Here is a 23502-nt window from a genome sequence, read left to right on the forward strand (position 1 = left end):
AAAAAAACTTTTTGAGTTTCCCGTTCATCGAAAAACGAAATTCATTGAATACGTTTATTGGTTTCAGAAATACATATGTGCCAAATCGGATGGTTGTTTTTGATACATCGTGTATTTTGCACTGTTAATCTGACACAAGAAATACACTTTCAGTCACACTGCTGCACGATATAGACATGCTAAAGGTTTAATACGGCTGCTAAAAGATAAACGTTGACAGCCATTAAGGTCATTTCTAAATTACTCATTTGTTACCGAGTGAGGTGGCGCTGTGGTTAGCACATTGGACTCGCATTCGGGAGGACGGCGGTTCAAACCCGCGTCCGACCATCTTGATTTAGGTTTTCCGTGATTTCACTAAATCGCTTCAGGCAAATGCGGGGATGGTTCTTTGAAAGAGCACGACCGAATTCCTTCCCCATCCTACCGTAATCCGATGGGACCGATGACCTCGCTGTTTGGTCCCCTCCTCCAAACCAACCAACCAACATAATGTATCATAATTAACGTAATTTAAAATATGTAGAATGACTAGTTAAATGCCGGCCGGTGTGGCCGAGCGGTTCTAGGCGCTTCAGTCCGGAACCGCGCTGTTGCTACGGTTGCAGGTTCGAATGCTGCCTCGGGCATGGATGTGTGTGATGTCCTTAGGTTAGTTAGGTTTAAGTAGTTCTAAGTTCTAGGGGACTGATGACCTCAGATGTTAAGTCCCATAGTGCTCAGAGCCATTTGAACCATTTGAACTAGTTAAATGTGAAGAGAGAGCCCTATGATCCTACTCCTCTTTGGTCAAAGAAGTATTACCGAGAAGTAAATTATTTGCAGGACGCGTGTGATTCGGATCAAGAGTTGGGGCCGCCGGTCGGCGCACCGTCTGGCCGCTCGACGGCGCAGAGGCTGGACAACGCAGACAAGGACTCTATCGGCTACGCGGGCTCAAACTCGATCGACTCGGGCTACAAGAGCTCGTGTCCCACGCCGGAGCCCGGCGATGCGGGCCTGCTGCTGTACGCCGGCGACAGCAAGCGCTCCTCCATCGCCGCGTCGGCGCAGAAGCCGCGCATTGCCATGGGCACCAAGGTCATCAACAGGTCAGACACTAAACACGCTCTTCTTGTGTTAAAATGCTGCCAGTCTCGTCCTCAATGTCGTAGAGTCGCCCGAGGTCTCCACCCGCGACCGGGATCCCTGCGCTATTCTACGTCTATAACTACATCTGTGTTCTGCAAACCACTGTCAAATGGGTCATCACGTTGTACTATAACTTATTCACTTTACTACCTGATTTTAGCTCAATTCATGAACTCTTCCAGAAAGACTGAGCACTAAAAAGAGGCCTATTGAATATTATATGTGTGTTTTGATGTGGCGTTTCGGTTTTGTTTTGTGGGAAATGCTGAGTTGGTCATCGTCTGCTGGGAGCAGCTTAGGTTTCCATTACCTGGACAGAGAGGTTTACCCATCTTAGTCGAAGGCTGTTTTCGTCTGTGAGGTTGGTGATGGAGGGCTACCCCTCTGGTAGCTTTCGCTGCACCGGGAGCTAGGTAATCTCGAAACAGAAAGCGGCACTCTTCGGTGAACGCTTGGTGAGTACGGATCGTAGCTCTTAAGGGGGGTGTCACGTGATAGGAAGCAGGTTGTGTTAGGACTTCGTTATGTTTAACTGTTGAAATACTTAAGAACTTTAGCGTGTGAAGCGAGTTATTTTTATGAATGTGCCGTAATTATATTGCTTTAAACAGGTGATTTTTGGGTGTTTGAGTTAAAAGTGTGTAAGTTACTTTGTTCATTTTGAACAACGATGAAGTAGAATTTCAAACGGTAAATCTGATTTGGAAAAGCTGCCGGCCGCGGTGACCGAGCGGTTCTAGGCGCTTCAGTCCGGAACCGCGCTGCTGCTATGGTCGCAGGTTCGAATCCTGCCTCGGGCGTGGATGTGTGTGATGTCCTTAGGTTAGTTAGGTTTAAGTAGTTCTAAGTTCTAGGGGACTGATGACCTCAGAAGTTAAGTCTCATAGTGCTCAGAGCCATTTGAACCATAGGAAAAGCTGGTTAGGATCACTTCAGTAGTACGTGAGTGTAATACTGTGTCGAAGCGAGTAAGATTTTTAATGATTTTTAATCTTATATTTTGTGGAAGTTGCTTTTGTCTTTGTGTCGATTTTGTGCCACGCGTTTGGTAATCAATGACCCTTCTGGTCCACCACTGCACCGCAATAGGCTTCATTTTAACAGTTTGCTTGTTTAATGAGCTATAATTTCTGCAAGCATATCTGTTCTTTCGTGCGCTTTCTACAAAGCAGCACAACAGTTTGATTCGGAATGCACCACGTGCTCTAGTTCGGCCGTTTACAAGCAGGAGCCGCAGTTAGTATGCTGAATAATTATCGCACAACCTCTTGCATTGGTTAAACCTCTGTCCAGAATAGAGCATGCGTCGAATCGTAATGCGAATCTCACTGAGATATTTTTATGGTATGAATGCAACGCAGATGATAGTATCATTGTCTCCCACCCCCGTTTTCTGTGTTTCTTCTTGCTGTAGTTAAATTGTGCTCTGTTACTTTCTCACCTAATTCTTACTTAAATTTTTCCAGTCAGGCACCAGTTATGTGTAGTTAGGATGTGCAACCAAATACTTAGATACAATAAATAATCTACGTGAAAGATAAATTCTTTGTTGTTGATTTTACCCACTTACTCAGACTTCCAATCCTGAATTAATCAAGTTGCTTCATGCACGACGTGGAGTGCTATTTATCTGGTTACTTAAAGAGATTTGCGTACTTGTAATTAAATTATTAAATTAATTAAACTAATAATTTTCCAGCTACGTTTTTTATAAAGGGTTAGGAAGAGCTTGGGGTGGTGATGACCCTGAAATTCTGAATTTTTATCATTTTTTTGTGAGAGAAGCAGCTAGAAATGCGAGATAACGTACATGGCTCCATGAGGAACGTCGTAAAGATAGTAATACGTTACACATGGCGTCTACAACTACATCTGTGTTCTGCAAACCACTGTCAAATGGGCCGTCACGTTGTACCACTCATTGGGGCTTCTTCACGTTCCATTCGAGTATTTAGTGCGCGAACAATCAGGGTCGTATTTACGCAGGCTATCTAGACTGCAGCACAAAAATTTAAAACAAGGAAATGTCTGTGTTTCAGTATTGTAGGGCAGACACTCTTACAATCGTGAAAGAACTAGACGTAATTATTTTGTTTACGTTTATTCGGACGTATTTTTCAGTTGACAGTTGATGCGAATGAAGTCTGCATTCATCTTTCAAACCTAGCGTTCCCTCGTGTCAAATTCCCAGTGGCACCCAGTCAAACGCGTGGCACTTCATTTGGCAAAATCGTTTGGACTTTTAAATTAAAAAATTATAACGTGCCTACTGCTGCAGTTTTGTGGTTTTTTGAACTTTTGTGGTAAATGTTAGTTTTTAAATTTTATTTGCCCAACCGATTTTTATATCTGTTCATATAACTTGACTGCAATGAACTGTTAATGATACGAGCACCTATGACCCACAAACTTAACCTTCATCTATTGTTCTTTGGGGCTCGCAGTCCATAATATGTCTTTTAATGACATGATAATTACGAGTACCAGCCACCCACAAGCTCTGGAATTTTTTCTTTTATATAAATCATTCACGATGAGTCAATTTCGACTCATCGCCATCATCATGGAATTCCAGATAAAACATAATTATAAATAATAAAACGCAACTGAATTACCACACATCACTTATTTATAATGGTAACTATGTAAACATGCAATATTGCTGATCCACTGTTCTCCAAGCCGCCAGAAAAATAGCATACATGGAAATCAACTAAAAAAAAAAAAAAAAAAAACAGGACATGACAGCAGCGGTATTACTAAGGTAAAAACACCTAACGATGTATTATACCTTTACTAATCGTGGTTACAGACCATTATATTAACACCATTGCTTACTTACGGAATTACAGAGCGTTAGTGACTGATGATGGCAATATGCCGAAATGAACTCATCGTAAGTGATTTATAAAATATATAATAAAAACAATTACAGAACAGTAAAGGTGGCTGATATTCGTAATGTAAACGCCATCGGGTAGACCGTCCGCCTGGTGCAAGTCTTTCGAGTTGACGCCACTTCGGCGACTTGCGTGTCGATGAGGATGAAATGATGATAATAAGGACAACACAACACCCACTCTCTGGGCGGAGAAAATCTCCGACCCAGCCGGGAATCGAACCCGTGCCGCTAGGTATGACATTCCGTCGCGCTGACCACTCCGCTACCATGGGCGGTCATATATTCGTAATAATCATGTCATTAATCTTGATCATTGAAATTCACGAATCTTTAGCATGAAACTGTGTTTCATGATGCATCTACTACTCTGAAGTAGTGTTCTGCTATACACGCGTATACTCTGTTCCGTGTTAAGTTTAAGATGGTGGCGATCTCCGCTTGAGCACGTCTATCTGTTCCTGGAATCGATTTGCAGCTAAATGATTAAGTGAAATAATAGACCTACACTTATTCCTTTTGAGTTATACCGTATGTTTTACGGCACCAACTGTTATAATGCAACATTACCATTGATTGAAGCACATTATTGCACTCTGTTCACCGCCTTGTTAAAGCAAAACTTCTTCGATAATTTTCTTGTTCGATAATCACGCCGACTTTATGCCTTCAGTATTCTGTTAGAAACTGTTAATTACTTCAACATTTCTACAACATTCCCAACTCTATTGCCATCATTCGACCCCACGTCTACCACTGTCGCCATTCTAAGACGTTCTTGTATTGTGACGTTACTGATGCTGCTCCGGCATCCTCTCCAGCGGTTTTTAGCGTCCCTGCGTCGCGCACTATAGTTTCCACCGATTGCACCACACGGTTTCACGTAATTTGCCGATGAGCACAACGTTCTTCATGACAGTTTCCTTTTCTTATCGGCGACTCTTTTTTTCATTGAAATGCTACATGAAATAGGGCTCATTTCAGAACTGCTTTAAATACTCATTTACCTACAAAAAAGTTTTAATTGTCTATGAATTATAAAATGTGAGGTGACATCCGAGGTTTGCGAAGATGTGTCCACCTTACAAGGTATTTGTGAACGAGATATTGGGGAACATCTACAACATGCCTTAGCGTCCATTGTGTCTGACAAGACAGCTTTCTGACACGTTACGTCTTAGATATTCTACACGGCCGCCACGAGTATTTTACTGGAGAGTTCAAAAATCAAATAAACATACACGTTCTTCAATTGTAAATCCATTCTTACATAAATATGCCTTTGTTAAAATAGTTTTACCTCTACCAACACGAAATACCTCCAAAAATTTATCAACATCCCAATAACAGCCCTGTGATGGCTGTACCCAACATTGTAGCGAAATACACAGAAGAGCTGTGGCAGCTGTACCCATCACCGCAGGCGAATATCAACACTATGTTGCGACCAGGGAGGCTGGGATCACGCTGTGTGTAAGAGGCAAGGCACAAAGTGAGGGAGAGTGGTCCAGTTTACGCCCGGAGGCGTTAGTGACATAGCCGTATCTGTGATAACATTTACTTTCCGGAATGAATTTACACAGTGTCTCAGTACATCAGACAGTGGCCACGCATAAGCACGAGCCATGAAGAAGTGATGACACACCCCAGCGAGTCGTCACATCAGAGCCACAGTTCAGTAGGCTGCGGCTGTGTGTTGTGTCAACGGCCTCATGCCAACAGTTAGGCATCATCCGTCCAGATGTTTTGCAGTATAGTACGGCTCACATTTCAGTGCTCTCGTAGACAGCCCATCGCATGTTCAGGTCAGGACATCTACCTGTGTGGTCCAGGACGTCGGCTGTCGTCAAGACTAGGCGCTGTTCATGCGCCAAGACTGCAGTCGACGTTTACGACTCTTCCAGGGGGCTGTGCAAACGTGCCACGCCTGGGCGGTGTGGAACGACAGCTTGCAGATCATCCACAATTGACCCTCAGTGGAGGAGGACTGGCCACACACCACTCCTCATCCACAATTACCCAGTAGGCAACAACGGCAGACCACGGGCGTGGTTTGAATCTGGTTGGCTGCGTATCGGTGTTGAAGTCAGCAAGTGGGTAGCAGGTGGGCAATCATCGATCAGTCCGTCGTGATTTCACGGCAACTCGACAGACCGTCACTCTGTCTGGTTCTAGCGACACAGAGGGAAAGGCGGCACTACTAGATATGACTTTGAGCTCCAAAAGCCTCGTTATTTATAGAGTCGAAGCTGAGCTTATGACGAGGTGGCTTTGGGTGCATGATCGACTTTTGGCCTCACTTATTGATCTCGACGGCGCTCCTTTCCTCGCTGTCTCAATTCAGTAATTATTGTGGGCCGCCAAGTTCGAGGCTTTCTGCAACCTTTGACTATTGCAGTGTTGCCCGGTTTACCAAGTGTTACTTCATACTAACCTGTTATGCAGCGCTGTGGCGTTTGCTCTTCAGCTTCCCCCACGTGGCAACGCTCGCCTGGAGGTCTGCCTTCCGCTTCATCTGCAGTACGCGTTATTGATCTTACAATTGGTACACCGGCCCCGAGCTAGCCTCCTCGGCTCTGAGCTTGTCGCGTAGAACTTCATACAAGGTGTACAACTTTGCTTCCGCCGTTTGCCGATAGGTGGCGACAATGTCAAGTAGCGGTCGAAAGAAACAGATCGCAGACGTCAGGCAGTTAGCCTGGACCTCGGTCAACATAACCTCATTCAAACATTAGTCGATTTGTGTCTGCATCATAAAGTTGTTCTTGATTGAAAATGTCAGTTTACGAGCCTAATTCTCGTCATTTGCGGGAGGTGTAACTGTTTTGCTTCAGTATGAAGAAAACAGCTGCTGAGTCTCATCGAATGCTCTCAAGTACGTATGGTAAGGACGCTATTAGCGAAAGAGCGTGTTGTGAGTGGTTTCAACGCTTCAAGAACGGTGATTTTAACGTCGTAGACCGGCATAGTGGTGGAAGAGATAATGTTTTCGAAGATTCAGAATTGGAGACATTGCTGAGTGAAGACTCGCGTCAAACTCAAGAAGAATTGGCACGTTTAGTGGGAGTGACACAGTAAGCCATTTATAAACTTCTCAAGGCCATGGGCATGATTCGGAAAGAAGGAACTTGGGTCCCGCGTCAGCTGAAACAAAGGGACGTTGAACGGCGTTCGTGTGTTTGTGTACAGTTGCTTCAGAGGCAAAAACGGAAGGGATTTCTGCATTGCATTGTAACCGGGGAAGAAAAATGGGTTCATTACGATAACCCTAAACGCAAAAAATCATGGGGATATCCCGTCCATGCTTCCACGTCAACGGCCAGACCGAATATTCAAGGCTCCAAGATCACGCTCTGCGTTTGGTTGGACCAGCTCGGCGTCGTGTACTATGAGGTGTTAAAACCAAGTGAAACAATCACAGGTGCTCGTTATCGAACGCAATTAAGGCGTTTGAGCAGAGCATTAAAAGACAAACGGCCGCAATATAGCGAGAGGCACGATAAAGTGATTTTGCAGCACGTCAGCGCTCGATCCCACGTTGCAAAAGAGATCAAAACGTACTTGGAAACGTTAAAAGGGGAGTTCTACCCCATCCGCCGTATTCTCCAGACATTGCTCCCTTCGACTATCACCTGTTTAGATCAATGACGCATAGCCTCGCTGACCAAGACTTCCGATCTCATGAAGAAGTCATAAATTGTGTCGATTCGTTGATCGCTTTAAAAGATGAACAATTTTTTCGACGCGGGATTCGTACACTGCCCGAAATATGGGAGAAAGTAGTGGCCAGCGATGGAAAATACACTGAATGACACATGTGTAACCAATTTGTTCCATTAAAGCCTCAAATGTTTGGGAAAAAACGGCGGAAGCAAAGTTGTACACCTTGTAAAATTTGAGCATGTACAACGAAATTATTAAAAAATGTAACAGCAAAGTACAGCCAACACTGTAATAATACGATTTAATATTTTCTCCGTAATCTATTATTACGGACTTCTATAAAACGAATGATTTGGTTGGTTTTGGGGAGGGACCAAACGGCGAGATTATCGGTCCCACCGGATTAGGGAAGGATGGGGTAGGAAGTCGGCTAACCACTGCGCCACCTCACTTGGTAACAAATGTTCCAATTGTTTTCATTTTAAGGCTCCGTACCTCAATCGGTAGAAATGGAATCCTTGTAGAATCACTTTGTTATCCATCCGTCTGTCTGTCTATCAGCCCGTGCGACTGTTAAGACCCCTGTTTCTCAGGAACAGGTAGCGGTATCAAATAGAAATTGTCAGACCTTGGCGGTGTGCAAAATTTAAGTTCCTAAGTCAGTGTAGTTAAAAGATATGGTCATTTATGTCGCATATTTTGCTATTCGCAAGCTCATTCATCAATACCTATAGTGTACTTCCCGTTGACCTATAATCACAAAATTTGACAAGAAGAAAGGTTTCAGAGCATAAGTACAAGAAAAAAGTCCGAAAATTGTTAATCCGTAATTATATCACTTCAAAAATATATCTTGTTTTTGGTCGTTTGTTGATCGTCTATCTATCCATCTGTGAAGACCAGTTTTTCTCAAGAACGGATGGAGGTATCAACTTGAAATTTATGTGAAACACTAAGATCTGCGGTCCCTTGGCGGTGTAAATAAAGCAAGCTTGTAAGTCAATAGATACGGTCATATTTGCCACATATTTTCATAGTCGCAAACTCATCCAGCAAAACTTATAGATGAGCCATCTAAGAGTATACGAGTATATATGCCTGGTATGGTGGTCTAATGGTTTAGCGTGTGCGTGGAAATTGAGACGTCGTGAGATCGTATCTCGGTCAGACCACGAATTTCTCAACGTTTGGCACTATAACTGGAAGCTATTCTTTAGAACTACGAAGAGAATAAGATGGACGGAAGAATGATAAATAAGCTGTTTCAGAACTAAGACACAAAAATAAACTCCAGTAAGGTAAGGGAAGAGGCCAGTATTAGACAAGTAGCTAGACAAAGATGACCCTATCTCTGTATTTATTTAATGTCTTCAAGGAGAAAGGCAATCTGATCATGAAGGATAAGACAAATGGAATAAAAGCTAATGATGAAAAGAGATACTGAATCAGATTCGCTGATTACATCGAAATAGTTAAAAACTCCGAAAAAGAAATCAATATGATGCTGCAGGTGCTATCAGACACTCATAAAATATGGAAATTAAAAGTGAACAAACGGAATACGAAATTAACAGCAGAACTGCAAAAAAATGAAAAAAATAAAACCAATGTAAAACTGATGACATCAAAATTGGTCAGGTGAAAAAATTTTGTTAACTAGGTAGTATAATCACAGAGGAAACAGATGCATAGTGGAAGCGAAGAGAAGGACTGCTTTGGAAAAACAGGCAATTACACTGAAACGCCAAAGAAACTGGAATAGCAATGCGTATTCAAATACAGAAATGGTTCAAATGGCTCTGAGCACTATGGGACTTAAAATCGGAGGTCATCAGTCCCCTAGAACTTAGAACTACTTAAACCTAACTAACCTAAGGACATCACACACATTCACGCCCGAGGCAGGATTCGAACCTGCGACCGTAGCGGTCGTGCGGTTCCAGACTGAAGCGCCTAGAACCGCTCGGCCACACCGGCCGGCCTCAAATACAGAGATATGTAAACAGGCAGGATAAGGAGCTGCGGTTGGCTACGCCTATATAAGACAACAAGTGTCTACCGCAGTTGTTAGAACGGTTACTGCTGCTATATGGCAGGTTATCAAGAGTTAAGTGAGTTTGAACGTAGAGTTAACTCGGCACACGAGCAATGGGACACAGCATCTCCTAGGTAGCGATGAAGCGGAGATTTTACCACACAATCATTTCACCAATGTACCGTCAAATCAGGAATCCGGTAAATCATCAAGTCTCCAACATCGCTGCGGCCGGAAAAAGATCCTGTAAGAACGGGGCCAACGAAAAATGAAGAGAATAGTTCAATGTGACAGAAGTGCAACCCTTCCGCAGATTGCTGCAGACTTCAATACTGGGCCATCAACAAGTGCCAGCCAGCCACTGTGGCCGAGCGGTTCCAGGCGCTTCAGTCCGGAACCGCGCTGCTGCTACGATCGCAGGTTCGAATCCTACCTCGGGCATGGATGTGTGTGATGTCCTTAGGTTAGTTAGGTTTAAGTAGTTCTAAGTTCTAGGGGACTGATGACCTCAGTAGTTAAGTCCCATAGTGCTTAGAGCAATTTGAATTTGAACAAATGTCAGCGTGCGAAACATTCAACCAAACATCATCGATATGGGCTTTCGGAACCGAAGGCCCACTCATGTGCCCTTGATTACTGCACGACACAAAGCTTTACGCCTCGCCTGGACCCGACAACACCGCCATTGGACTGTTGATGACTGGAAACATGTTTCCTGGTAGGGCGAGTCTCGTTTCAAATTGTATCAAGTGGATGGACGTGTGCGGGTGTCGAGACAACCTCATGAACCTGTGGACCTTGCATGTCAGCAGGGGAATGTTCAAGCTGGTGGAAGCTCTGTAATGGTTGGAGTTATATGGGGCCCCTGATATTTCTAGATACAACTCTGACAGGTGACACGTACATAACATCTTGTCTGATCACCTGCATCCATCCATGTCCATAGTGCACTCTGACAGACTTGGGCAATTTCAGCAGGACAATGCGACACTTTACACGTCCAGAATTGCTGCAGAGTGGCTCCAGGAACACTCTTCTGAAGTTTTACACTTCCGCTGGCCACCAAACTCCTCAGACATGAACATTATTCAGCATATCGGGGATGCCTTGCAACATGCTGTTCAGAAGAGATCTCCACCCCCTAGTACTCTTATGGATTTATGAATACCCCTGCCGAGCGGTCTAAGGCGCTGCAGTCATGGACTGTGAGGCTGGTCCCGTCGGAGGTTCGAGTCCTCCTTCGGGCATGGGTGTGTGTGTTTGTCCTTAGGATAATTTAGGTTAAGTAGTGTGTAAGCTTAGGGACTGATGACCTTAGCAGTTAAGTCCCATAAGATTTCACACACATTTGAACATTTGATAGCCCTGCAGGATTCATGGTGTCAGGAATTCAACATTAGTCGAGTCCATGCCACGTCGTGTTACGACACTTCTGCGTGGTCGTGGGGACCCTACACGATATTAGGCAGGTGTACCAGTTTCTTTGGCTCTTCAGTGTATGACCAAGAAAAGCAAATTAACCTGCAAACATGTAAATATAAATTTCGGTCTTGCAGCCGGTCGTCGTTCAATACCTCGCACGATATTTCAACTGCACACCTGCCAGTCATCTTCAGGTGTGCAGTTGAAATATCGTGCGAGGTATTGAACAACGACCGGCTGCAATCCCGAAATTTCTTTGAACAGTCAATTCGCCGGGAAAATTTAAAAATTCACACATAAATGTAGATTTCAGAAAATCATTTGTATGGAGTAAACTGCTGCACGGAAATGAAAGTTGGACTCTTGGTAAACTGTGAAAGAATCGACTTGAAGCTGCTGAAATGTGTATATGACGGGAAAGAAAGAGCTGGATGGAAGGAGAAAGCAACATGCAAGTCTTACGGGAATTAAACGAAGAGTGTGGATTATTAAAGGAAATGGAAAAGACAGAAGTGTATTTATTGGCCATTTCATCAGACACAACATTCTCATCATTATCAGTTTTGAACAGAAAATGCTCAGAAACGAAGAAATAGTGCGGCCTAGAAAAAAGTATTTGTAAGACATTGAGAAGAGGACAGGATGTGACACTTACGTGGAACTGAAACAAACAACCACTGACAGAGCAGAGTGGTGGCATCGACAAGACATTAGCCTGTGAAATATGTATGTACGGAAAAACCAACCCGTCACATCGACGCTGGACGAAGCCACCTGTCGTCGAATGTGAACTTGGTCCGGTGTTCCCAGCAGCGAAGAGGGTAATTCCACAGCGTGGCTGCAAGTGGTATTTTAGTGTTTGTAGAAAACGCGACTTTCCGATTGCATATTTTGGCAAATAATTCTTCTCCTTTCCATAATGAGATTTTCATTCTGCAGCGGAGTGTGCGCTGATATGAAACTTCCTGGCAGATTAAAACTGTGTGCCGGACCGAGACTGCCAGGAAGTTTCATATCAGCGCACACTCCGCTGCAGAATGAAAATATCATTCTGGAAACATTCCCCAGGCTGTGGCTAAGTCATGTCTCCGGAATATCCTTTCTTCCATGACTGCTAGTCCTGCAAGGTTCGCAGAAGAGCCTCTGTGAAGTTTGGAAGGTAGGAGTCGAGGTACTGGCAGAATTGAAGCTGTGAGGGCAGGTCGTGAGTCGTGCTTGGATAGCTCAGGTGGTCGCCGGCACGGTAGCTCAGGAGTGGTAGAGCACTTGCTCGCGAAAGGCAAAGGTCCCGAGTTCGAGTCTCGGTCTGGCACACAGTTTTAATCTGCCAGGAAATTTCAATTCTTCTCCTACTTATTTCCGGCTTTCAGACGTCCTAGTCGCTGTGAACAGTATTCGGCTACCAGTCTGTGTATGGCGTAGTCACCGTTCGCGAGTTTTTTGTGTTTCACGTATTTGTTATACTGGTTGTTAGAAGCAGCTGTGTCCTCCGAAGTGGGCATCAAGAGACAGATACAGAAACAAGTCATCAGCCAGTGCTCAGAAATATTTTCAAGTAGGCACCATTACATTTAGTGTATTATGTATGCTGCAAGTCTGACACTATCCTCTTGCGAAGTCAAGGTCATGAACGAACAACTCATTCAGTTTGCTCCAAGGGATTGAATAGTGTAGACATGACACCAGAAAGCCCCTCGAGTAAGTTACCTTGTTCGGCGCAGTGTAACATGTAGCCTCTAGCAATGTCTTGAATTACATATTAAAATGAGTGACTCAGTGTAATTAGACGAAGACCCAATGTCGAAGGAGACCCTGAGGATGGCGAGCTGCCACAAGCATAACTGCCACATTCTTCGACCGATACTGTCTCAGTGAGTTCTGTGAATTTACTGTCTCTTACCACATTAATGACGAATATGTTAAATCAAACTTCAGCTACAATTCAACCAGTTCCCACTGAAGAATTGGAAATTTCAGTCACCTGTTCTTTAGCAGTTACTAAATCCTTAAAATGATGTAATGCAGCGATGGATAAATTTAAAAACATCGCTCAAATTTTGGAAACTGCTCGCCAGAAGCACAAGAAAAGATCCAAGAGAAGGTAAGACCAGAACCCAGAGGAGCGAAGAACCGCCACACTCCTGCCGATCTGGACACTACTCCGGTACATGGTGAACACACCATCTTCAATCACGAGAGAAGTGCGACGCAGTGATCATTATGACCAGGCTCGTTTGAGGCTATTGCAAAGTCAACCAAAATCTTGGACGTTTACGTGGACCGCTTTTTGGACTTAAGTTACTTACTTTCGTCCGAAAAAGGACCAACTATTCCGTCACATCCAGTTTCAAAAACTTTCCAGAAACCATAAAAAGTTTCACTGCAAATGAAGTTCATTGACGAATTTCTGAATAGATCCAGGTGATGTATTGTTTATTATTATTATTATTATTATTATTACTAGCTGAGTTCCTGGCATTGCCTAGGTATGTATTTATTCTAGTCTTCTATTGGCTAGTCTCCTCCTGCCCCTCTCCCTGTCCATCTGCTCCTCCCTCCTCTGCCCATCTGCTCCTACCCCCTCTGCCCATCTGCTCCTACCCCCTCTGCCCATCTGCTCCTCCCCCCTCTGTCCAATCGCTCCTCCCCCCTTTGTCCATCTCCCCCTCCCTCCTCTAATTCCAACTCCTCTTCCCCCACCCCCTCTCCCTGTCCATTTATTTCCCCCTTCCCATTTTCTCCTCTGCCCTATCTGCTTCCATCTCCTTCTACCCCCTCTCTGTTTGTCCATCTCCTCCTCCTCCTCTCCTGTCACTCCACGTCATCACTACCAACCCCTTCAGGAGGTCGATGGTTCTTACCCTCATAGTATTTCATTTCAGATCATAACCAGTATATGTACCAAATTTGATTGAAATCGTTCCACAGGTTTAGGATGAGCTTTCTACGCATGCTTTTGCCCAGGTACGTACATGTCAAATATACACTATGTGATCAAAAGTATCTGGACACCTGGCTGACAATGACTTACGAGTTTGTGGCGCCCTCCATCAGTAAAGCTGGAATTCAATATGGTGTTGACCCACCCTTAGCCTTAATGACAGCTTCCACTCTCGCAGGCATGCGTTCGGTCAGGTGCTGGAAGGTTTCTTGGGGAATGGCAGCCCATTCTTCACGGAGTGCTGCACTGAGGAGAGGTATCGATGTCAGTTGGTGAGGTCTGGCACGAAGTCGGCGTTCCAAGACATTTCAAAGGTGTTCTATAGGATTCAGGTTAGGACTCTGTGCAGGTCAGTCCATTACAGGGATATTATTAGCGTGTAACCACTCCGCCAGACGCCGTGCGTTATGAACAGATCCTCGATCGTGTTGAAAGATGTAATCGCCATCCCCAAGTTGCTCTTCAACAGTGGGAAGCAAGAAGGTCCTTAAAACATCAATGTAGGCCTGTGCTGTGATAGTGCCAGGCAAAAAAACAAGGAGTGCAAGCTCCTTCCATGGAAAACACGACCACACCATAACACTGCAGCCTCCGAATTTTACTGTTGGCACTACACACGCTGGCAGATGACGTTCACCGGGCACTCGCCATACCCACACCCTGCTATCGGATTGCCACATTGTGTACCGTCATTCCTCACTCCACACAACGTTTTTCCACTGCTCAATCGTCCAATGGTTACGCTCCTTACACCAAGCGAGGCGTCGTTTGGCATTTATTGGGGTGATGTGTGGCTTATGAGCAGCCACTCGATCATGAAATCCAAGTTTTCTCACCTCCCGCCTAACTGTCATAGTACTTGCAGTGGATCCTGATGCAGTTTGGAATACCTGTGTGATGGTCTAGATAGATGTCTGCCTATTACACATTATGACCCTCTTCAACTGTCGGCTCTCTCTGTCAGTCAACAGACAAGGTCGGCCAGTACGCTTTTGTGCTGTACGTGTCCTTTCACGTTTCCACTTCACTATCACATCGGAAACAGTGGACCTAGAGATGCTGAGGAGTGTGGAAATCTCGCGTACAGACGTATGACACAAGTGACACACAATCACCTGACCATGTTCGACGTCCGTGAGTTCTGCGGAGCGCCCCATTCTGCTGTCTCACGATGTCTAATGACTACTGAGGTCGCTGATATGGAGTATCTGGCAGTAGGTTGCAAGACAATACCCCTGATATTAAAAACGTATGTTTTGGGAGTGTCCGGATGCTTTTGATCACATAGTTTATTTCACATATATTTAAAATATTTCACAAGTAATTTTTCCACATAATTCACCTGTATCTCCAGCGAATTTCGCCTAGCAGTTTAATTTTCGCGCAGGTCAATGTTCATGACGTCGTGGTTCCTGGACTATGTATCGCACACTGATATAATTTTGTAGGTACATTTATTGGCATACGTGAATACTGTTTGCGAAATGTGTTACGAATAGAGTTGTCAGCAAAGAAGAAATAAATTTGAAACGTCATGCATCATGTAGCCGTTTTTCACTCATCTCAATATCTGACGTCATATCTCCTGAACTATGTCTCGTAAACTTATATAATTTTTCTGGTACTTTCATTGGTACATGTGGATACTGTCTGCCAAATCTTTCGCGAATACAGTTAGTAGTAAGGAAGTAATAAATTAAAACGTCATGCTTCCTGCAGCAGTTTTATTGCATGAACAGCGAAAATGTAGTAAGTCATAAACTTTTTTACTTTCATACTTTTGTGTGGGGTATCAGCGAGAAAAAGTTTCGTACAAGTTCGAAATTACGTGTAATGTTTGTTACAAGTCACTAAGCACTCTCATTCTCTAGTAATGGGCGAATAAAATATGGATATTCGCGCGCCACGGGTTACACTATTTTTTCATCCGCCACCCCTTTTGATAGGTAGGTGGTTCTTACTCTCACAGAGATTCTTTCCAGTCACTAAGTGATATGTGTACGAAGTTTGGTTGAAAACGTTCCAGTGGTTTAGGAGGAGACATAGAATACTTATATAGACATCTATACATCCATTTTTATAATGTCGCGGATTATTATTATTACTGTATTCTTTTAATTAGTATCAAACACCATAAAAGATCTGACATATTCCACATCCTCGAGGATCTTCTCAATAGGAACCCCTGGAACGAAGAGTTCATCTAATCCAATCTGACAATAGGAACTGGAAGCCTTATACGTACGTTGGGGTCCAGATAAGCTAATGGGTAATCTACATCGCAGTGATAACTCGTAGGTGATCTCACCCATTATTATAGAAATTAAATAAAATCTTTCCTTTCCCTTATCCTTGCCAAATGTAACATATTAAACAAAGAAAAATAATCAATTAGCCTATTGCATCAGCCACATGGGAGATACTCTGCATGAGCGTTGACCTTGGTGATTACGCAGCCGGTTATCGCTCCGTGTTTACAAACATGACAAGCCAAATGAGACGCATCTGTTGTTAATAACGTAGCTAATAACATAATTTTGAAGGAAAAATTTTGTTGATTAATGCATATAGTCGAACATCGTATATAACCCAGCATTAAAAACGTAATTACATTTGTACTAAGGTAAGATTCTGGCAGTCACACAGAGTATCACGTAATAAATGTTAAAATATTTATACGTAAATTGAACACAGATGAACGAGTTGCAATACTGCCACTGCCCGCGCGCTTTGCCACATTCGTAATACATATCGGTGGCCGGCAGCTGTGTACATTATCTTTATTGCCAAATTTAGTCGTAAGTACGCTATCGGGCAGTGCCCCAGCCACAAACGTAGCCCGTAATGTGCTGCTGGATAGCAAGACTTTCACGAAGGCGAGAAACAAACACTTCCAATCTGTTGTCGAGAACAGAGACAACAGATCTGAAACGACAGGTGCTGTGAGGAGTATGTCTCCCAAACACCTATCAGACAATTACCTTCACAGATTTGAGCTTTCAAGAGGCAGAAAATGAGATACTGTGCATACCAGAACATACACAAACGTAGCATCAGGAGCTGTTTGGATTCCTCCACTAAAGGCGCATTGGTGCTCGTCCAAGAATTCCAATCAGCACTGCTCGTCACGTCTTTCGCCACAACACGAGGCAAATCTGACTTCCAGTTCACCCGCTATCCAGCAGATTAAATCATAAAGAGCACGAATGGTTCATATTAGTAAAAATCAAATAGGTAAACACACTAGCACTTGAGAGAATATAAATAGCACCGGACTCGGTTCCATAAGAACCGCATCCCGCACTCGATAGCAGTTACAAAAGCTTGTGGGTCTCATGCAGGCTCCAGCCTCCGTTGATGCCACACCAGGAGAGTAGCAAGTTACATGCTTACTTTCCTCCGTGTGCTTTTATAGTTAATTCTTAAGTCAGTATTACTGGGATGGATAGGATTTGTCCATGGCGTGTGCAGACGCAACATATGGCAGCAGGTCGCGAACAGAAGACGCTTTTGGCCGCGGTCAGCAGACTTCAGGCCCTGCCCCGGGTTGTAACAGCGGGTCGCATGGGACACCTCAAGTGTCGTTTGTTTCGCGCACAGGCTCTGTTTTCGAGGCAAGTTGCACCATACCCGACGCGGGGCTTCTGCCCCCAGCGAAGGGTGAGTGGAGACCATCTGGCGTCGCCCATTCACCCTATGAGTGGACAGATGGCCGCTCCTTCAGCGGCGTCCGAACAGACTGACGTGGCGGGGCGGGAGGGGGGGCTGGATTGCTAGTTACAGGGAGCTCCAATGTTAAGCGTCTTATGGAGCCCCTTTGGGAAATAGCGTCGAGGGCTGGAAAGAACTCCACTGTGCGCTCCATATGTCTGCCAAGAAGTCTCATCCAGGATGTAGAAAAGGTCCGGCCTGCGACTGTCGAAGGTTCAGGGCGAAGTCGTCTGCAAGTTGTGGCTCACATTAGTACCACAGACGTATGTTGCTTGGTTTCTGAGGCCATCCCCAGTCCGTACGGCCGAATGGCGTCATGTGGTAAAGATTGCTGGCCTTTCTCCCGAGGTGCAAGCAGACCTCACAATTTGCAACATCGTACCCAATGTTTGATCTGCTTCCTTTAGTCTGGAGCCGAGTGGAAGCACCCAACCGAAGGCTCCATCGATTCTGTGCCTTGGCTGCAAATTTCTGGACCTGCATAGTAGGATGCAGAATTGTGCGACTCTTCTTGATAGATCAGGAGTGCACTACACAAAAGAAGGAGCTACTCGAGGAGAAGAGCACTTGTGGAGTACACACGGTAGTTTCTTCGGCTAGATGGTAGTTTGAGGTTCTCTGATGAATGCTCGCAAGTCAATACGCAGAGAGCAAAATCAGGCCGCGTACGTAGTAAAAGATATCCCGACTGTCAAGATGTTAACAGTAAATTGTCGAAGTATTCTTAACAAAGTTCCTGAATTTACTACCTTTCAGGAAAGCTGTCGCAATCAAACTGTTTTCGGAATCGAGTGCTGTCAGAAAACCGAAGTAGAAAGTTTCGAAATATTTAGAGAGCCATAGAACATACGTTGAAAAGACAGATTAATGCCATAGCAGCGACAGTGGAAGTATAAAGACAGGGGTTAGTGATCATGATGTCACAATAGCAACGATGGTTACTAAAGTTAATAAGACTATCAAGAACTCTGGAAGAGTATTTTTGCTAGAAGGAATAGATAAGCAGTTTTAGCATAGAACTTAGACAATGAATGGACATCATTTCGTTCCAATATGGTGGACTTGGAGGAATTATGCACAAAGTTAAAATGACTCGTAAATCGCGCTTTGAAGGTGTATGTGCAAAGTAAGTGGATTAAGGACGAAAAAGATCCATCGTGATTAACTAACAAAATTGGGAAAATGCTGATGAAGCAAAGACTGTTGCACTCTCGGCTCAAAAGAGAGAGCGCAAATGACGAGGGGCAAAATTTAGTAGAGATTCATACTTGTGTAAAAAGATCAATGCGCGAAGTATACAATTACCACCTTCACACAGAAAAAGATCTTGCCGAGAACGCGAGAAAATTCTTGTCCTATGTAAAATCGCTAAGCGGGTCGAAGGCTTTAATCCTTAACAAGTGTTGCGTGGCAGTAGATTGAAAGCTGAAGTTTTAAATATCGCATTTAAGAAATCATTCATGCAGAAGGATAGTACAAACATAGCGACGGTTGACCATCGCACAGACTCTAGTATGGAGGACGTAGTAATAGGAATCCCTGACGTAGAGAAGAACATGAAAGAGTTGAAAACAAGTTATTCGTCAGGTCCGGATGGAATCCCAGTTCGGTTTTAAAAAGAGTACTCTATGGCACTGGCCCTTTAATTAGCTTTCATTAATCGCGAATCTTTCGCCCAGCGAAAAGTCCCAAGCGTGCGCGAAAAAAGCGCAGGCAACTGTTGTATATAAGAATGGTAAAAGAACAGACCCAAAAAGTTACAAACCAATATCTTTATCATCGGTTTCCTGCAGAATTCCGCAGGGCAACAGGCAGATTCCATATTTCTTCCGAAAAGCTTTTGACACGATGCTCTAATGCAGACTGTTAACGAAGGTCCGAACGTACGGATTAGGTTCACACATACGTGAATGGTTCAAATACTTCTTACGAAATAGAACCCACTATGTTGTCCTTGACGACGACTATTAATCAGGGACAAGGGTATCGTCAGGAGTGCCACAGGGAAGTGTGATAGAACCTCGGTTCAAAGAGTTCCGGAAACTGTATAGAAAATTGGAGTATAGTTCAACATAAACAATTTCCGCCGTTTTTATAGCTCAATAAAACCATACATTTCGTGTTGTACCACCATGCAGCGAGACCATCAGAGGTAGTGGTCCAGATTGCTGTACACACCGGTACATCTAATACCCTGTAGCACGTCCTCTTCCATTTATGCATGCCTGTATTCGTCGTGGCATACTATCCACAAGTTCATCAAGGTACTGTTGGTCCAGATTGTCCCACTCCTCAACGGCGATCCGGCTTGGATCCCTCAGAGTAGTTGGTGGGTGACGTCGTCCATAAACAGCCTTTTTCAATCCATCCCAGGCATGTTCGACAGAGTTCATGGCTGGAGAACATGCTGGCCACTCTAGTCGAGCGATGTCGTTATCCCGAAGGAAGTCATTGACAAGATGTGCACGATGGGGGCGCGAATTGTCGTCCATGAAGACGAATAAGAGCCTCGGGATTTTCCACTTTCTACGCACGTATCAAATACGTGGAAGAACAATGTCGGAGATACAGTTCAAATCTGATGAATACTTCACATCCCGTAGGTACGATACCATTCGTGAGACAGGATAACGTTTTCGGTTGATGCTCACTTTCGATCAGCAGCGTCAAGTGTTCCACAGCCCACTTATTATCGCATCTCGATTTATCACCGCAGAAATCGGCGTAACCTTGCACATGACGGACAATTGTTGGAACGTAATTCCGGTTTACAGATTGTAACTGTCACGAAAAATCAGTTAAGGAACACTAAGAATGCGCTGGAACATCCTACATTAATCTTAGAGTACAACGAACTCGCACAGCCCTGAATCTACAGGGTGAAAAGTATTTAAACCGACAAACTCTGGGAGGTTGCAGGGGACATCAAAACAAATATTTTTCCCTAATGTCATTTTTTCCTATGAGGATTATTTAAACCGGTGGAGGGCGTATTACGCTCTTCAGTTGTAGGCAACTGCTGTCCACCAATGTGGTAGTGCATTGTCTCACACCTGGAGTGAGTACACTGATATGGTTGGTGCGTACTGCGTAGCGCACCACAACGGACGAGCTGCACAGCGGGTTTATCAACAACAATATCCTAATCGCCGTATCCCGGATCATACGACCTTTGCTGCTGTGTACCAACGTCTGCTTGAGACCGGGTCATTTAGATGATTATCTGGACAGGGACATCGTCGCACGGGAAGAACGCTGCAATTTGAGGAAGCTGTCTTGCAACATGTGGAGCGAGATCTTTCAATCAGCACTCGTGCAATTGCATGTAACATGGGGATGAATCAGGTGAATGTAGGAACAGTCCTTCGAGAGCAATTGTTACGTCCATTTCACTTAGTGTGTCCGCAACCTGGAACCAGTTGTTATCCACCCAGAGCACAGTTCCTCTACCGGTTTAAATACTCCTCATAGGAAAAAATGACATTAGGGAAAAATATTTGTTTTGATGTCCCCTACAACCTCCCAGAGTTTGTCGGTTTAAATACTTTTCACCCTGTATATCAGATTTAGATAACAGGACCGGAAAATTACCTGGCGAAGTCGAATGTGAGGACGTCATGACAGTATGGCGCTTAATCTACTCCTTTACCTATTCATGCTAAGTGCTAGATGAATTTTACGAACTACATCGAAGAGGCAGCAGAGGAAGCCTTTTCAAAAGATGAACCCTTTGACCTAAACCTGACGCCTCTCCAGCACACTGGGATGATGCTTGTCGTGAGATAGTGGAGGAGTGTACTAGGCGCTGAGGTCCTATAGCAGGACAGCAGAGCAAGCAAATAGCTTCAATTTAAATAACGGTTGATCCAAACACCAACAGCTATTGACACACAAGAGTATGGGTGCCTCGCTTAACTTCTATCAACATTAGACACTGACACACCTCATTTACTTATTTTATTTCTAGCCTTCTCCCGATCTCTACGGGGTCGGCATTGTTATGTGGAATGTGGCAATGTCACGAATCCGCCCGGCGGGTTAGTGTCGAGGACCGGTGTGCCTCACTGACGTTGTACGTCGACGTGAAAATACTTTTAAAAAATGTATTACTTAAAAAAAGTCATCGACAGTTTCGAGATACTGTGGAATTGGCTAATACTGCAAAATGTGCTGGAACATTAACTACCGATAGTCCACTCAAATTAAATAACGGAAAAAGAAAAATCACTGCAACATCACTTACAAAAAGAAGCATGAACAACATGAACTTATGAACTTTGACATTCATGTATGTCTGTTACAATGAAATAAATATTTTTGGTGCTTCGATCTACAGGTTTAACATGTCATACAAATTAAACTTTGGTTTCGCGACCAGTACCGATGTTGCTTATATCGAGTCTGCAGCCGGTGTGCCGGCCAGTCTGTGGATTGTTTTTAAGGCGGTTTTTCATCTACCTCGGCGAATGCAGGCTGGTTTCCCTTATTCCTCCTCAGTTACACTATGTCGGCGATTGCTGCGCAAACACTTTATCCACGTACGCGTACTCTATAATTATTCTACCACGCAAACATTTGGTGTTACACTCGTCTGGGGTATGAAATGTTCCGGGGGGGGGGGGGGGGGGGTGGGTGTCCACTGGGGACCGAACCGCACAATAACCCTGGGTTCAGTGTGGAGCGCCGGTGGGGTGGGTGGATACAACTGGGGCCTGTTGTGAGGTTATGAACCACTGAGGGCTGCGATGGGGCGAAGCCTCTCCGTCGTTTCTAGGTCCCCAATTTAAATACACAATACATACAATGTTCCATTTACCGAAACTGGGCTTATTACTGAGTGACACAGAGAAGCCTTATCAGATGAGTCAGTTTTGTTCTTCGCAACCGGAGGTTCGAGTCCTCCCTCGGGGATGGTGTGTTGTTCTTAGCATAAGTTCGTTTAAGTAGTGTGTAAGTCAAGGGACCGATGACCTCAGCAGTTTGGTCCCTTAGGAATTCACAGACATTTTGTTGTTCGCAAAATGAAAGTATATTGACAAGTTGGCAAGACACATTGGAAAGAGAAGAGATAATGACTATTTCCAAATGATGAAACCATTTTAAAAAACACCGTAGCCTATCAGTTTTATTATGCAAAATGCCTTTAGTGCGCCATGTATATAAATAACATAACTGACCAGGCTCAATCTGCGAATACAATACCAAAAGAAAAGTACACAGGTAACGCAGACTAGTGAACACCATTATGTTTGCATATTACAATCCTTGTTGAATTACTTACATAGCGCTGGTGATGTGAGTGTCACATTTAAATCCGTTTGCTGCTATGCAAGGGTAGACTCTTGTTCGCACATACACACACATCAAAAGTTTACATATATGGTTTTGCGCATCACAACCCGCTTCCAAGTACACATCATACAACATCTAACGTATGGTAAAGCACTGGTGACAGCAAGGCTTCCTGATCCTTGCAAATTCGCTTAGCGCTACAATGGGTATGTTTGTTTCATCGTACGTACACATACCTGTTACAACACTGTGGGAAACATACACCATCCAAGGACTTTACTTATACAAGTCATTCTGCAGAGAGTCAAAGTTTATCGCAGAGGGAGATATAGTTACGTGACGACAGATTTGGGTACTTGTTGTTAATGCATAATAAAATTCTTACATAACGGACTTTGAAATTGCTTA

At 44.1% G+C, this 23502-nt stretch overlaps 1 protein-coding gene across 1 annotated transcript in view; it reads left to right on the forward strand.

Annotated features, from left to right (window-relative positions):
* LOC124722226 overlaps positions 1 to 23502 on the forward strand; it is a 113328-nt gene that overhangs the window by 48454 nt on the left and 41372 nt on the right. The window contains exon 2 of the mRNA XM_047247419.1: positions 826 to 1091. Coding sequence (XP_047103375.1) covers positions 826 to 1091 — 266 coding nt within the window. The remainder of the gene's footprint in view (positions 1 to 825; positions 1092 to 23502) is intronic.

This window comes from Schistocerca piceifrons, chromosome X, assembly GCF_021461385.2.
Source record: "Schistocerca piceifrons isolate TAMUIC-IGC-003096 chromosome X, iqSchPice1.1, whole genome shotgun sequence".
Taxonomy (NCBI): Eukaryota; Metazoa; Arthropoda; class Insecta; order Orthoptera; family Acrididae; genus Schistocerca; species Schistocerca piceifrons.